Here is a 16511-nt window from a genome sequence, read left to right as displayed (position 1 = left end):
TCTTTTCACATGGTACAATACATAAGGCTAGTGAAATAATAAACCCTGGTGAACAGTGTCATAGGGAGCAGGAGAGTGAGAGGCTGCTTACCCTCTGAGCGCTGGCAAACAGTCTGTGGATGATGCTGCCTGCCGGCCCCTGGCCAGCTCCAATCACCACCACCTCTGGTTCTTCCAGCAGAGAGCTAACAAACCTGGAGAAAGATGTCAGCAGCACTGGTCAGTGAGTTGATCACAATAGAGCCCTGCTGCTAGTAGTAGGGAAATCCGTTTGAATTTTTTCCAGATTCCATGTTTTCCATTCAAAATTTTCTGAATTCTGTGTTTGTCATCAGAAAGAGAATCTGATCATGTAGTGGATGAATACAATTTTAACAATTCAATAAGGTTCTAAATTGAATCATACACTAAATGAAATGAATATATATCAATGAATTTGGAATGATACAACACAACATTGCACTATTTTTTAATCAAAGAAAGCGCTTAAATACACAGTACACTCAGACATTAGCATGAAGAAGTGAAGCAGATATGTAAGTAGGGGGGACTGAAATTGACATAATAAAAAAAACAAATAAATAAATAGAGAAATAAATAATTAAATACTTAAATAAATTAAAAATAAGTATATTTTGGTAAAGAAAAAGGCTATTTCTTTATTTTTACATGTATAGATTCATTTATTTATTTACGCATTTCTACATTTCTATGTTTATTTCTGTATTGCTACATTTATTTATTTCTGTACTTCTGTCAGTATGTTAATGAGGTAGGCGGTCCTACCTCAGGGTAAAGCCAGATTGGTTATCTGGTCTTCAAGTCTGACCTATCATCCTTTCAAAATATAGTTTCTGTGTCCAGGCTGGGCCCGGGCTCTGGTCTTTTCAATAGTGTCCCTTGTTTGAATGGATCTGAATCCACAAAAAAGCTAATTTATGCTAAGTTCTTCAATACGTTAATGTTAGTTCACTAGCGTAATGTCAGAGCTTTGGTATCTTTACTCTTGTTGCTAACGTTACCCTTTTCAAAGTCCGTGTTTATTTTATTAGCAACTTGTTACTGAGCAATGCTAACTACCTTAAAGTTAGGTTAATATACTAACATTTGTGTCTGTATCATTAGCTTACATGTTACTTAGACTAAAACGCTAGCTAAGTGATTGTTAACTATACTAGATAAACCAAGATAAACTACAGCCTGTATGTTTAACTATATTTTAGTAATATACACCAGACTATAATTAATAGTCTAAAATAAAGAAATAGCCTTTTTCATTACAAACATGTATTTATTGTTAATTTATTTATATATTTAATTATGTATTTCTGTATTCATTTTTTATTATGGCAATTTCAGTCCCCCATATGTAAGTGCTATGGCCTGAAGTAATCTTTCATATTTTTGTGAGTGATCATAAAAAATAATGACCACAAAATAACATTTGTAAAGCAAGGCTTGTATGTGAAGGGATTTGAACAGCAATTTTCTCATTCTCCCAAAGTCAGAGTGTAGCCACTAACCAGCTGTAGGGATGGGAATCATTAGGATTTTATCTTTAACTTATCCAAACCTTTATTGGTCCACTTCATATTCTCACTGGTTCTTTTTCATTACTAAAGAATTCTTTTTAAAAAAAGAATAAATTCAGAGCAGGATTAGAATTGATTTATATTTTAAATATAACTAAATATTGTGTCTAAAGCAGTAACTGTAAAGTTTACAACAGCAAAGTCACTATATACGCTCAATAATATTTCACTGGAAAGAAATCTAAAATGTCAATAAAATAAATCATATTCCAGATATCAAAATACTGAGTGAGGTGTAGAAAGAATGAAGAACACAGACATAAGTGACTATCAGTCATTCCTCCTGTCCTCCTTCCTCTGCTGCTAGTAGAGGGAGGGGGGGGTCTGCTCTCTCAGCCAGTACCTAATATAAGTGGCACACTTTAATATATGTGGCACACTAAGGTAAATTGTTAGGGTGCATAGAGACAGCTTTCAATTTAGCTTGTTCATAAAAGTTCCCTATGTTCTAAGCAGTTGAAAATATTAATTTTCTACATGTTTATGCTTGTTGAACAGGTATTTTGATAAATTACTCTTATTGGCTTTTTACTTGCAAAGATTTTATTGCTCTTTCAGTAACAAGCAGTTTTCATCTACTCGAGTAAAACGTTATCTTCACTTCACCTTGTTCACTGTCTCAACTGCAGCCTCTCTGCTGGTTGTGTGTGTGTGTGTGTGTGTGTGTGTGTGTGTGTGTGTGTGTGTGTGTGTGTGTGTGTGTGTTTGTGTGTGTGTGTGTGTGTGTGTGTGTGTGTGTGTGTGGAGGAGCGGAGCCCCATCCTCAGTGAAACTCCAACACAGACAGCAGAAGACAGAAGCAGCACAACCATAAATGACACCAAAATGTGGCAGAGCCTCTCAGCATAGTTTTTTCTGTTCATTCGGCTTAGGTGCTGTGAAAAAACACTTAGGCCCTGCGCCTAACCCACATAATGGTTGGGAAAACCCTGATTTTTATAAACTGCATCCACATTTTGGCAAATTCATCGATATTTCGCGTTTTACAGTTGATTCTATTTTTATTATGAAATTCCGAGATTCTCTCCGTGTTTTCCGCAACGCAGGAGTCACTAATGTCACGCTCACAACAAATGAATTTGCAGCGCCTGTCTGGGGAATTTAAAATGAGTGTGTGTATCTTGTAATTTTTTTTTTTTTACAATTCTGAAACTCGCAGGCACGGACCATTTCATCATGTCTGCTACTTCTTCCCTAGCATCACACATGTAAATGGTAAAATGGTAAATGGACTGTACTTGTATAGCGCCTCTCTAGTCTTCAGACCACTCAAAACGCTTTTACACTACCGATCACATTCACCCATTCAGGGGCTACCATGCGAGGTCCCAACCTGCCCATCAGAGGAAATCTAATCATTCACACACATTCACACATTGATGGCACAGCCATCACGAGCAATTTGGGATTAAGTATCTTGCCCAAGGACACATCGACATGTAGACTGGAGGAACCGGGAATTGAACCGTCAATCTTCCGATTAGTGGACGACCGGCTCTACCTCCTGAGCCACAGCCGCCCCAAGTCGCCCTGGATGTAGATCCTCATGTTGTTAGCCATAGTAGTTCTTCCAGGCGGCTAGTATCTGTGTTTACTATCGTTCAGACAAACATTTAAAATGCTTAATGTAAAATCATGTGTATTTGGAAAGATGTAGGAGGCTTGCACAGCTTGCCCCAAGTCTTTATAACGGAGCTTGAAAATGCAATGTTAGCATGGCCCATAGTACTATATCATGAAAAATAGGTCAGGTTGAAATAAACTGGAATTATCGTTCAAGAGAGGATTAGTTTCTCAGCAGGGCTTATCCACCAAACTGTATAACATTTGCTACAAATGGTCATTTCCTTGACTTAAGCATTTCTGACTGAAAATCTGCTCAAATAGAGCTGTGTGCAACTTACTTCTCCAGCTCCTCTGTGTCTTCTCCCTTCTCACCCTCACCAGTGGCAAACTTGGCCTTGAGAGAGCGAACTCGGGTGATGACTGTCTCCATGGCCATCAACTGGTTAATGAAATCCTATAAACAGAGAAACGTCACAAATGCATGCTGTCAAAATAGGAGCTGGAAGAACTTCACATGAGGCATGCTTCAACCCAAAACACATGAACAATCCATGCAGTCCATAAGTGTCAGGATTAGTTTAGTTTTTGTTCACTCTCTACTTAAACATTTTAGATTTGAAGTTGTGACTATATGGTTGAAGTGCAAGTTTTTGGTTGTAATTTTAAGATGCTCTTTTTATCCATAGTTCCACAATTTCGGGAAATTAAAATGAAAAAAAAACTTAAAAGGGGACATATTTCGCATATTTCCAGATGTTTATTTTTAATCTGGGGCTCTACTGGAAAAAAAATTGCATGATTTACAGTTCAGAAAACTCCATGTATTTTATACTGGCTCTATACACAGCCCTTCAGTTCTGTCTCTGTCTGACACAGGCCATTTTAGCTCTTAGGTCTCTTAAAAGCTAAAAGCAATCACACATTGTTGTGTGATTGCTGACAACAGCTGTTGTCAGGTCTCACCAGTGTGCCATGTGATCAGGCACAGTGGAGAGCACAGATATTTTTAGACCAGAAAAAAAATTCTAGACAGTCTCACTCCCACAGTTATGTGGGAGTGAGATCCCACCTCAATATGTCGCCACAAGCCTCCTCTCTCTCAAAATGTAAATACATTTCACATAAGACTTATACTTTTTGAGATCTGAGCCTTAATTGATAGAGAGTCCCTGTCACACTCTCATTGACTGCAGCACATTCTGCAGGATGTGTGTCTCCTCTCACTCCAGTTCCTTCAACTTACAGATTCTCTCTTCCTCCAAACACTTTGTACACATATCATACATTTTCATGGTAAGCTAATCCTGCTTTCACTGCTGATGTACAAATATCTGGGCTACAAGCTCTACTTTGAGGCAAATAAATTTCTCCTCAACAAAATGGGAACTTTTTTCTCCCATTTTAGGGAATGTCTGTTGGCTCAGTGGTTTAGAACACTGTTCTCATGGTCAGCTTTCCCTGTTAGATGACAAGGTTCTGTGTTCAATACCCGCTCATTGCAATGCTCCTCGTAATATTGCTCTTATGTACAAAGTTGCTTTAGATCTTTATCATGTACCATAATTCAATGCGACTTGAATTCTCTTTAATATAACTACCTAAAATGTAGATTGATCTTTTGTTGTCATGTAAACTGCGTCTGAGTTGACAGTGTGACAGATCGGTTTAAGATCATGTCACATCAGAGCTCCTTTTAGATCCAAAGATTGTGAGTTTGAATCCTGCTTAGGGCAGAACTCAGTAGAGTTGAAGATGAAAAAAATGCAGATTCACACAGGTGCTGTCAATCTGCTGATGGAGACTGCAAAACACAGTCCTTGTGATGAAACCTCTCTCTTTTTCTGTTTTAAACTGTTAGTCACCTCAAACCCTCAGGTTTCATTTACAATTCAAAATCGTCTTCATCTCAGAAACACACAAAAAAAAAACAATACATACAAAAACATCATCCGATGCTGGAATGCAAATAGACGCACACATAATAATTCAGAAAACTTCTGTCTGAAAAAGTACAACCCATATATTTCATGCAATTGAAAGTCTAAACACAAAAATATGACCTTGCATTGCTGTGTGACATGTTAGCTTGGTGCATAACATGTCTGACTTACAAACATGAGGATGTAGGTTCAATTCCACCCATGACTGATTTTATTCTTGGTAGATTTTTCAATAGTATTCAGCTTTCAGTAATGCCATCTAAATCAGCTTTCAGCAATCACATGCAATTTCTACAGAAATTGCAGAATTTTCTAGTTATTATTATTAATTATTAATACAACAGTAAAAGTGAGAAAAACCCTATTTGATTTTGAGTTCCTTTAAGTGAAATTCTGTACCTCATTTTTTAAATTTGTTTGCTGGACAGTCAACTTCCCCAGTGTGTAATTTCAAAGCAGTTATGCTAACGCTTTGAGTACAATAGAATGACTGTACACAAAGTTATAGGCCTGCCAGATGCCTTAGCTTTAGAAGAATGAGAGGCTTGAGGTGAGCTGTGTTCCAGTCTTGCCTGTCACTGACCTCTAATTTCTTGTAGTCGTGGTTTGGGTGGTGCAGGAGTTTGCTGGCTTGAGACGTAGCTTGCTGGATTGTCTTTTTGACTGATGGGATGTCTTCAACTGACTCTGTTACAGAAGGGATGGGGAAGAGATGGGGAAGAGAAAGAGAGGAAAAAAAACAATGACAAAGGTTGTAAGAGTAATAGTAAGCAGGTTACTGACGAAAATAGTGAGAATATGGAATGATCGCTCTATGTGTTTTATTCAATGCTAAAATATAGTTTCAACAGAATATAGTATACTATATAGTATACTAATTACTACGTAATATAATTCCCACATTCCTGCCATCGGAAACACTATTTCTTCCCTAAGTTAAAGTAGTTTCTCATAATTTTCTATATTTTCAGCATTTAGCTGACAACCTTTACAAATTACATTTGATTAGATTTACTTTAAGATTTACTTTAATGAGAATTTTGTCTTTCATCATGGGGCAAACACTGTTTCATAACAAAACATACATGAGAAAACAAAAACATTGAACCAGAGCTAAATATGTAGCTGCAATGCAATTTCATCAATTTCATCATTGGCTTCCACATGCAGTGCTTCATCTACAAAGGTACATGTGTGTAGAAACTTACTAGCTGGGGTGTTACAGATTCCTGGTTTAGCTACTCTGACAGACTGATTTAACAAACTGACAGATTGAGCTGAAAAAAAAAGGTGATATTCACTAAGTCAACAGAGGGATGCAGCAGCAGGTCCAGCAGTTCAGAGCAGAGGAGGTGGAGATGGTTTTGATATGGATGTTATTACGGAGGTAAATGCAGCCAAACACAGACTTTAAAGACAGCTACATTTAAATTGGGTTCCTTTAACAACCACAATCTGCTGTGATTACACCTGGTCTTCAGAGGAGGAGAATTCTCCTTTCAAAACTGACAGTTACAAACTGCATGTTAGTAAATCCAGTGGAATACATAATCTACCTCTGTTAACATGCCTCCTCCTATTATTTCTGCTTCCTCCCCTAGATGCAAATGCATTGAATAGAGAGGCGCACCTTGCAGACACTCACACAAATGACACGCAAACTGTGACTCCAGGAAGCTGATGTGAACCAATATTAAATCACAGCTGAATCATGTCTTATAGAATCAGCTTTGATTTGACATCAGCCTTCAAAACAGGCATAATCTGCATGAAAGTGTTGGATGGAGAATGTTATTCATTCATAACATTCGAATGTTATTCGAATGTTATGAATTTTCCATCTTTGGGGGTAACAAAGTGGGTTATATTGGGTGAATCATGGGCCTTGAGGTCACACTATAATTCTTAAGTAGAAGGAGACATTCTCTCCTCTCCTTGAGACTCGGAGTAGCTGTCTGCGATGTTAAGGGAAGCGAAAGCCTCTCTGATAAAGGGTAAATCAGCGTTGGCATGGTCACCAAGGTCGGAGGGGGCCTTCGTAGATAACACAGATAGGTAAATGTGTAGATTCCATTGGCAAAATCAGACATTCAAACCAGAATGTGCTGACGGTGACCTAGGCTCCATGCAACATGACCTGAACTAACACGGGTAAAGTGCAGTTCCTTGTTTAGAAACTAGTGAACCAATTAGACTCATTTTTCATATTGTAGGCTGATCTGTTGGGGTTAAAGACTAAGAGTCAGGCCTTCAGAAGGCAGAACGGAAAGAGACAGCATCAGAGTGCAGAACATCTTGATGTTTACTGTTTCAGTTCTCTGCTTGGCCAAGTGTTTTCAAAAACATTCTCTGCATTAATATACACAGATAACAGATACAGTTTTTTCTTCTCAAATGAAATAGGCACATTATTCCTTTCCTTTCATTTTCTTTTTTCTGACTTTGGACTCTGTCTTGACTCAAACTCTGAGCTGCTTGGACTAGGATTAAACTCTACTTATGTCGTCCTGACTACAGCCCTAGCAACATGTTGTTTCTATTAGACTTGCTTGCCTTTGGCTGCCTAAAATAAAGGCAGCTTTTGCAGCAGTAACCATCAGTTAAGCCTCTATTCTGAACTACCCAATAAACAGAAAAAATGATAGAATCATTGAGGATTAACTGTCCCTAATGCCTGAACATTAAACTGGGAACTATCTACACCTCAATTTTTTCCGCCTAGATTTGTTTACATTTTGAAAAGGTCATGCTGAATTAGCTTCTAGCACTTGCTATTTACACTGCAACTTTGGATGTACAGGCATTTCATCTGGTTTACTTTTACTACTATCAATGTAAAGTTGCAGTGATTGCAGGATTGTGTGTACATCTTTGTGTTCCAATTTGACTGAGTAGACTCTGAGAAGGTGTGCTATTTTTGACACAAATTGCGACAATACTGTTCAAGGTTCAATTTATTTATTCATGAAATAATTTAATAATAATTTTTTTCCTCATTTATTATTATGTGGTGGTCTTGATAATACTGTGGAGATTAACTAGTAGTTACAGCCCATATGTTTCGCTGTTTGATGTGATTAAAATTTTTTGACAAAACAATGTTTGCTCACCTTCCTCCTTCAACTTCAGAATTGCAGCATGGAGTATGCAGGGCAGGAGATGGCGGGTCAGGTCTGCAGGTTTCTGCATTGCCAGATAGTGCAGAACCTGAGGAGACAGTCAAAACCCAGGTTGAGTTTAGCTACTTTATGTTTGCTTCTTGCTGCTCTCTCTCAGTTCCACCCGTTATGCCATTATGATGCAAGATACTTGATCATGGTCACTTTCTTTTTAGGTTTATTCACTGGGAACACTATCATATCCAGCTGTGGAAGGCTTTTACTGAACATATTGATAAACTGTTCAATCAGTGACTTCTCATGTCAGTGTATCATTCATCTCTACTGAAAATTACCTTTTCGGCCTCCTTAGTATCATCAAAAAGCCTTCTCTGGCGGCGTGCAGGTGTAGCCCTGGCTGTCTCCCAAGCCTCCACCCACATGTTGCTTGGGATCTTCATCCTGGCACTAAGCTCGCCTTTCACCATTTTGTTACCCTTCTCATCGACCACCTCTTCCTCCACATAATCCCTAGGTGAGTACCAGCGCACAAAGTCCTCTAGAACACAGCCTGGGTTCGCTGCCTGTGGAGAGACAGGAAAAGTTTTATTTCAGTCTGTAAAACAAAATAATAAAATAGAGGACATCAATTGAGTAGGTGGTCCTTCAGTGTGGCCCAGGACACATTGCGTTTACACTGCTAAAAGAATGTGGCCATATGCAGCCCACACCACCTACGGATGTGGTCTGAGTGATCGGATCTCAATGCGTCCTCAATGAGTCTTTGGTGTGTTCATACCTGTACTTAGAGCTGTCCACTTGTGATCGGATCATCCAAGACTCATGTTAATGCCAGGTGTAAACAGGGCCGATGTCACCACTTATCAGCCACTTACAATGCAGTCCTATCATCATCCTTCATAAGCCATGTAACACCCATTCACACCTGGACTAATGTGACTAACAACTCTAACCCCTGTCATATGACAGCAATGAGGACTAATAACACCCTTGAAGGTATAAACAACCCCATAGAGGAAAAATACCCTGGACTCTCCACCAGTCAGAAAGAACTGGTTCAAGGATTCCAGGATTCAAGGACCTTTACTGTCATCTCACGACAGGTACATTTATACTTGTTTACTCCAGATTGCCTGAGGTCCACACATTTCTTTTGTTTTGGCAACATTGAGCGTGGCCAGCTGCTTTAAGATATTCCCAATAATGGGGAAAGGAGCTGCAACGATTAGTTGCTTAATCAATTAGATCAACAGACACTTATTTTGATAACGAAATGGTTAATTAAGTAATTTTTCAAGAAAAATGACAAAATGTTTCACATTTTCCTTGTAATGCATTTTAGTAAATTAGATATTCTTGGGTTTTAGACAGTTGCATAGACAAAACAAGACAATTAATGATGTCACTTGGAGCTCCCGAAATATTTTCACTGGCGTTCAGAGACATTTTTCATTGTTTCTTGATATTTTATAGACTGATGATGATTATGATTATGATGACGATTAAATGAGAAAATGATTGGTGAATTAATCAATGATGACAACATTCGTCAAAGAGCATTTAGAGACAGATTAACATGTTGCCTTTGATGGAATTTGCAATAAGAAAAATGTATATCTCCAGCCTTAAATAAAATATCTAATTTAATAAAACCCTGACATTCAGCTGTTTACCACTGCAAGGAAAATGTTCAAACAGCTGGATGTGAGGCACACCCTTCATGTCTACTGCAGAGGTGGAAAATTTCATTCGAGACCACTACGGAGTCAGTGTGACTGAGGGGACACACTGATATATGGATGGTAACAATGGTGGAATCTGGACTATGCAATAGTTAAGGTGGGGAAGTCAGTTGATGTTGGGGCTATGGGAGTTTATTGGCATTTGGTGGCTGACAGAACAAAATCTTTTTTTCTTTTCTGTTTCCTGGACAACGTCATGGATGCTGAGTTCCTGGACAAATTTTCATAGCCCAAGTCCATTTTTATCAGGTCTTTTTTGGGTTGCTTTTTCTTTTGTTTGTATACTTTCTTTGCAACACCTTGTTCTGTGTTGCACTGTTTAAAAGAAAGAAAAAAGGACATTTTCAGGTTAATGTAGAAAGATCACATGGCAGCTCATTTTAACAGAGATACCAGGACCAGGTTGCAGTGACCTCAGACTGAGCAAGGTAACCAGGGCATCCTTTACCCTGGCAACATCCTCCAGCTCCTCCTGGGGACTCCCAAGAGGTTCCCAGGCCAGAAGATGTATGTAATCATCCCTCTAGTGCGTTCTGAGTCTGCCCCAATGTCTCCTACCATGCCCTGGAACACCTCCAAAGGGAGGCATCCAGAAGGCATCCTAACCAGATGCCCAAACCACCTCAGCTGGCTCCCTTCAATGCAAAGGAGCAGCAGCTTTACGCCGAGCTCTCTACATATCTCTGAACTCCTCAACCTATCTACAAGGCTGAGCCCAGACACCCTACAGAGGAAATTTATTTCAGCCGCTTGCCTTCTGGCTCAGCTCCTTCTCCACCACAACTGTCCAGTAAAACACCTGCAATTACTGCTGATGCTGCACCGACCTGCCTGTCAACATTGCCGTTTTAAATAATCACCATGATCTCAGACATAACATATGATACATGCCGGTTTTGAACTGCCTGTGGGAAGACTGAACATGCAAGAGTCTGTCCCCTCTTGACTGTTGTCTCTCGTCTCCTATCTCCCCTCAGAGTGTATATCTCACTCACTGACTCAAGACGCAATGCTTATCGGAATGCACAGATTTGTTTGGCTGAGCAGCATTATGTGAAATGATTTACAATGCATGTAATTGGTCTGTGAGTTTCCTGGGCCAATAAACCAGTGTTGTAAAGGCTAGGAAAGCTTTTAAAGGGATAATAAAATGTATGTATTCAAAAGAAACCCATGATTGAGGTTAGTTCTAACACTGCTACAATTCACATGATACTGAGGCTTGGAAGACATCTGGCATTTAAGTCACACTTCTAAAAAGCAACACATAAGTTTTAGATAAGGCATATTAGACGCTGGTTCATTTTTTCATTGATTTGAGATAAATATTTTAACAGTTAACATTACTTCATCCCTCTTCCCTCCCTCCAAAAAATACTGAAAAAGTCCTTGAACTTAACTATTTGCCTTAATATATAATGACATTTCATAAATAGTTAACATTCAACATTCATGTAAATGTAGCTGCATTCACTGTCCTTATACACATATTCACCTGTTGAGCAAACATAACACATAAAATACAAAGAAAGGAAATATGTATGCTTACTGTTACTTTAATGTCTGACATTAATAAGACAAACACAATGACAACATCACTGCTGACTATAGTTAATGCAGATCAATGAGGCTAGAAACTCAGATTAATTTAGCTAACATTGAATGCACCTCAGTGGCTGCTTGTTACAGAGGGGAGGACAACATATTTCTTAAGTGTATCATATCATTGATATCTTGTAGCCTGTGGAGGATAAAGATGCATACATTTTTCACAACTTATAACTAATTTAAACAACTTTGAAAAACATGTCGTGTGACAGTATCCATACCCTCTTTGCATGGGATGTTTAATGACTACCATATACTAATATAAATTCTCTGTCAGCTACACTCAGAAACAAGATATGAGGTACTGAGTATCTTGTTTTGTCACGCTGGATATAGCAGGAATAACAGGAATTTATTTACTTATTTTAAAAAACACCTGAGAAAAAGGGCACTTTCTCTCTAGGAGGCAAATAGCATACATTTTTCACAACTTTATAACTAACTTAAACAACTTGGAGAAACGTGTTGCGTGACAGTATCCATACCCTCTTTGCATGGGATGTGTGATAACAATAATAGTCCGCCTCCGAACCTTAGTTCTGTGCTTCTGAGTTCTGTCCACTACAGTCACTTTACCTTGCGGTAACTGCAAACACTATTAACACTAACATACACTAATATAAATTCTCTGTCAGCTACACTCAGAAACAAGATATGAGGTACTGAGTATCTTGTTGTGTCACGCTGGATGTAGCAGGAGTAACAGGAATTTCTTTATTAAAAAAAAACACCTGAGAAAAAGGCCACTTTCTCTCTAGGAGGCAAAATAGCAGGTCTATGTTTGCACATGCCTACCTATTAGTGACCTTGGCTATATATGACGCACACACTGAGAGCAATGGGCAGACCTAGAGATACTTGAACTCAATGACTTGGGGCAGCAACTTACTTCCAATCTGGAAGTGAGTTACTAATGTAGGTAATAAACTTAAGTGTTATTATCATCAACTGTTATCCATACCTAATTTGTTTAAAATTTATTTTTAATAATCTAATTTAATATTTAATCTAATTTTACATGTGGCCTGAGAAAATCCTGTCCATTATTGTTTTTTGTTTTGTTTTGTTTTGTTTTTTGCAGTTTTAGTAAAATTGAAAGAAACAAATTGAGACCACCTCTGTGTCTGTGGGGGAGTGTTAGTATGTAGCTGTAGCCCTGTTGTTTACTGTGGTTAACATTACTATTGACAGCCCTGAATATCTTGTCAAGCTGTAGCACAATTAGTTACTGATGGGTGCCACAGAAAAGGAATAAATCTTTTGGTTATTAGCATAAGCATGGTTCTCTGAGTAGCACAACGTCACCTCTCTGTTGTCTCTCATCAAACCTAATAACGCTGCCAGCAGCTCTGTGTGAGAGGCACATACTGAGGCTACGGTTAGCACTGTTCTGAGATTTATACTCGGCAGCAGCTTGGAGTTTTGTCTATTACGTCACAATTAGAGAATTCGGCTGAACTGAGTGCATAAGTACAGATCTCTGCCTGTCTCACCTTAAATGACTCCATGTCAGAGAGCAGACAGGCACTCTGCATCCGGGCACGGAGGTGAGCACCTTCAGCTGATGTTCCCAGCTTTGCCAGTACTTCTGATTGCTCCTCTAACAGATCTTCTGTCATGGGAGCAGGTTCCTGAAAATCAAAATACACACACACACAGCAGCATCAGTGTACATCCATTCATTGACGTTATTTTAAAATTGACTTAGTCATTTGTACACAAGTTTTTGTTCATTAGTGGTTCAAGCACATGGCACTGGTGTTTGTCACATGCTAGGCATGTGGTTTCATGAAAAATCACCATATCTTACATAACATCTGCCTGTTAAAGTTTTACTTAACTTGCAGATATATTAAAAGATGAACCTCTGACATTATTCTTGCACTCTGAAAGCGCATATGACACAGTACGCAAATATTTATTATATTATTTTGGAGATTTTCTCATTAAAAAGGACAGGTTCATATTTCTCAAGTCTATCTTAAAATAATATGAAATGCCCATATGTACACTGAAAGAGGCTTGGTTGCTGTTATTGTTCAACTTGTCCATACTGGCTGCAAAGATAAACCTTTGAAGAGCTATTTCAATGTAAGTGATGGAAGACAAAGTCCACAATCCTCCTTCTGTGCAAAAATGCATTCTGAGGTTTACCTGAAGTTAATATGAGGCTTCAGCTGTCTGAGTTAAACAAATCAAGTGAGCACAAAATGCCCTCTTTGGGATTCCATGGACAATGTTTCTTTGCGGAGTCGCGGCAGAAGAATGGTAACACAAGGTATTTGGTACTACAAATCACAAAACAGTCAATAAATAGTCTTGATTGAAAGATAGAATCTAAAACAAACGTAACTCTAACATAATGTAACGTAATGTAAAATCTTTCTTAATCATATGCAAGCATAATTTTTCTCTTAATATATGATATTTTATTATCATTCAGTACATATTCTATTTTATACGTCAGTGGGTTTTATCTTCCATCTTATGTTATGCACTCTATCTTATTTTTATAAATATCAAGTGGGTTTTATTTTCCATCTTATGTTACATAGCTGAGGTCAGTGGTTGGTAGGTTTGTTTTTAACCCTCACAGCACCACTAAGGCTGTTTTTTTCCTGGAAGACATTCTGGGGTAAGCTGAAAGAGGCTTATTTCGGTGAAGACCCATGGTGAGTCTGTGTCCACTGGAAAAAGGAAGGTTCTGTTAAGCTTATGGCTTCAGAGATCTAGGCACCGTTTTACAGATTGTGTACACAGCAAAATACTTTCGGAGTTTTCACTTATTAATTCTAAAATTACCACCACTAGGGTTGGGCATCGAGAACCGGTTCCAAACTAGTACCGGTTCCAAAATTCCGATTCCAAAAGAATCATTAAGAAATTTTAATTTCGATTCTGCTTATCAGTTCCTAAACGCGCTACACATCTGCAAGGACATAGCTATCTGATCAGAAAAACCCTGCATAGTAGTTTGTAATACAGACTGGATTTTACAACTCTGGAAAGTTATCATGCTGCAACCCTGTTTACTTGTGTGCACATGTGTGACACGTCTTTGTCCACGGACCTCTGAAAAAAGTATGAATGGAACTGCGTGCGTTTGAGCTGCATTTTTTGTATGAAAGGTGCTATATAAATAAAGTTTTAAATATTATTATTATTATTAATAATATTATTATTTGGAATTCATAATAATAATAATAATAGTGGGAGCAAACGCCGAGACACATTATTTGTATGCTTGCATACTTGACCTACAAACTGATTCTGATAATACAGTTCAGTACAATTCTGCTAATAAATAACTGATATCTGAATATTTTTAAACCCAAAACTTCATGAATACATTGGTAAATGAATGAGTAAGTGAAAAAACAGAACACAGAGAGATCCTGACCTGTGTGACAGGAACATAGAGAAGCTCTGTAGAGTGAAGTAGAACCATGTTGTTATAAGGGTGCATCCTCCCCTCCGCTTTGATTTTACTGCCATCCTTTCCCCCCTCACTGTGTGGAGCCTCCATCTCCTCCTGATCACTTAAGCACTCAAAGAACTCATCTTCACTGTCGCTCCATGAGTCCCAGGATTTTCCCGGAGAAACCTCCCTTGTTAAGTTGGATGAATTCGCAGTTGCAGTTGTAGACTCTGGTACAGGGCGGCTGGACCGCTCTCTCTCTTTGCTTCCCTCCAGCACCTTACGGGATTCATCTCTGGCCCTCTTCCTCTCAATGCAGCAGTTCAGCATCTATGCAGGAACATAAGCCCTTTTAAGACATGGAATACATAATATTGCTGTACTCTCTCTGCTAAAGTGATGGCTTGTTGTCATTCATTGTTCTTATGGCTTTATATTAAGACATGACAGGACCATTATGAAAAGAGCAAGAGGGAGTGGTGCCACCACTAAAACCTTTCTCACAGACCGCATCACTTATTTTGCTTTTACAGCCTTAATTAATGATCATAAACAACACAAGAGACACTTGCCCCCGTTTCTCTTCTAGTGAATCCACTAATACACTTGCTCCTCAGTGTCACAATTTATGAGATAGTGAATATGTATTTCATTCAATAAAATGGTAAGATGTTAAACTGTGACTCTTGTTTTGCCAAAGATGTGGCACATGCTATATGTAAAGCATTTTGCTGGATATTCATTTATTCACTGATGCAGTTGGCATGGATAAAAGTTGAAAATATTAGGAGGGAGACAGCTAGTCTGATTATTATTGTGGTTGTCCATGGATTTTTTTTAAAAGCTCTCTTGCCCTGCATTGCAAATGGGAAAGAAATATGTTTGTAGATTGATCAGATATGAAAGAAATCTCCACAACAAAGTAAAATGGGCTTAAAACACATTATTCATTGGTAGTTAAAACAATTAGTTTTTTCTTTGTGCATAGGAGATGATGCTTATGTGAGAATCTTATTACAGTGATCTTAATCATCAATCAATCAATTTTTATTTATATAGCGCCAAATCACAACAAAAGTCATCTCAGGGCACTTTTCACAAAGAGCAGTTCTAGACCATACTCTTTAATTTACAGAGACCCAACAATTCCCCCATGAGCAAGCACTTGGCGACAGCGGTAAGGAAAAACTCCCCTTTAATGGGTAGAAACCTCAAGCAGAATCATCTTATCACAGCAAACAATCTATACATCTATCCATTTTTCACCACTTATCAGGGACTGGGTCACAGTGTCAACAGAGTGAATAGAATAGGCTATATACAGATTCAGACATGCTTGTTGAGACAGTGGAAATGTCCATTAAACTCCCTTCTGATGTTGTCGGAAATCAACACATACCAGTACTGATCCACCATAAATCAAGCTTAAGTTAACCCAGAGGTCCTTCTCCCCGAGCAACATCCTGCAGTTTCTCCTCGGGGACCCTGAGGTGTTCCCAGGCCAGATGATATATAATCCTTCCAGT

The 16511-nt window shown here is 38.5% G+C and overlaps 1 protein-coding gene across 2 annotated transcripts in view; it reads right to left on the bottom strand.

The window, feature by feature from the left end:
* The window catches only part of rab3gap1 (RAB3 GTPase activating protein subunit 1), a 71539-nt gene that overhangs the window by 14074 nt on the left and 40954 nt on the right, over positions 1 to 16511 (bottom strand). For both annotated transcript variants that reach the window (XM_042426029.1, XM_042426030.1), the window contains exons 17-23: positions 14968 to 15315; positions 13061 to 13198; positions 8553 to 8780; positions 8209 to 8305; positions 5682 to 5785; positions 3497 to 3612; positions 92 to 194 (exon numbers count right to left, since the gene is read on the bottom strand). In XM_042426029.1, the coding sequence (XP_042281963.1) occupies positions 92 to 194; positions 3497 to 3612; positions 5682 to 5785; positions 8209 to 8305; positions 8553 to 8780; positions 13061 to 13198; positions 14968 to 15315 (1134 nt within the window). The remainder of the gene's footprint in view (positions 1 to 91; positions 195 to 3496; positions 3613 to 5681; positions 5786 to 8208; positions 8306 to 8552; positions 8781 to 13060; positions 13199 to 14967; positions 15316 to 16511) is intronic.

This window comes from Thunnus maccoyii, chromosome 11 (genome assembly GCF_910596095.1).
Source record: "Thunnus maccoyii chromosome 11, fThuMac1.1, whole genome shotgun sequence".
In the NCBI taxonomy this organism is placed as follows: domain Eukaryota; kingdom Metazoa; phylum Chordata; class Actinopteri; order Scombriformes; family Scombridae; genus Thunnus; species Thunnus maccoyii.
This window is presented reverse-complemented; position numbering and strand designations above follow the sequence as displayed.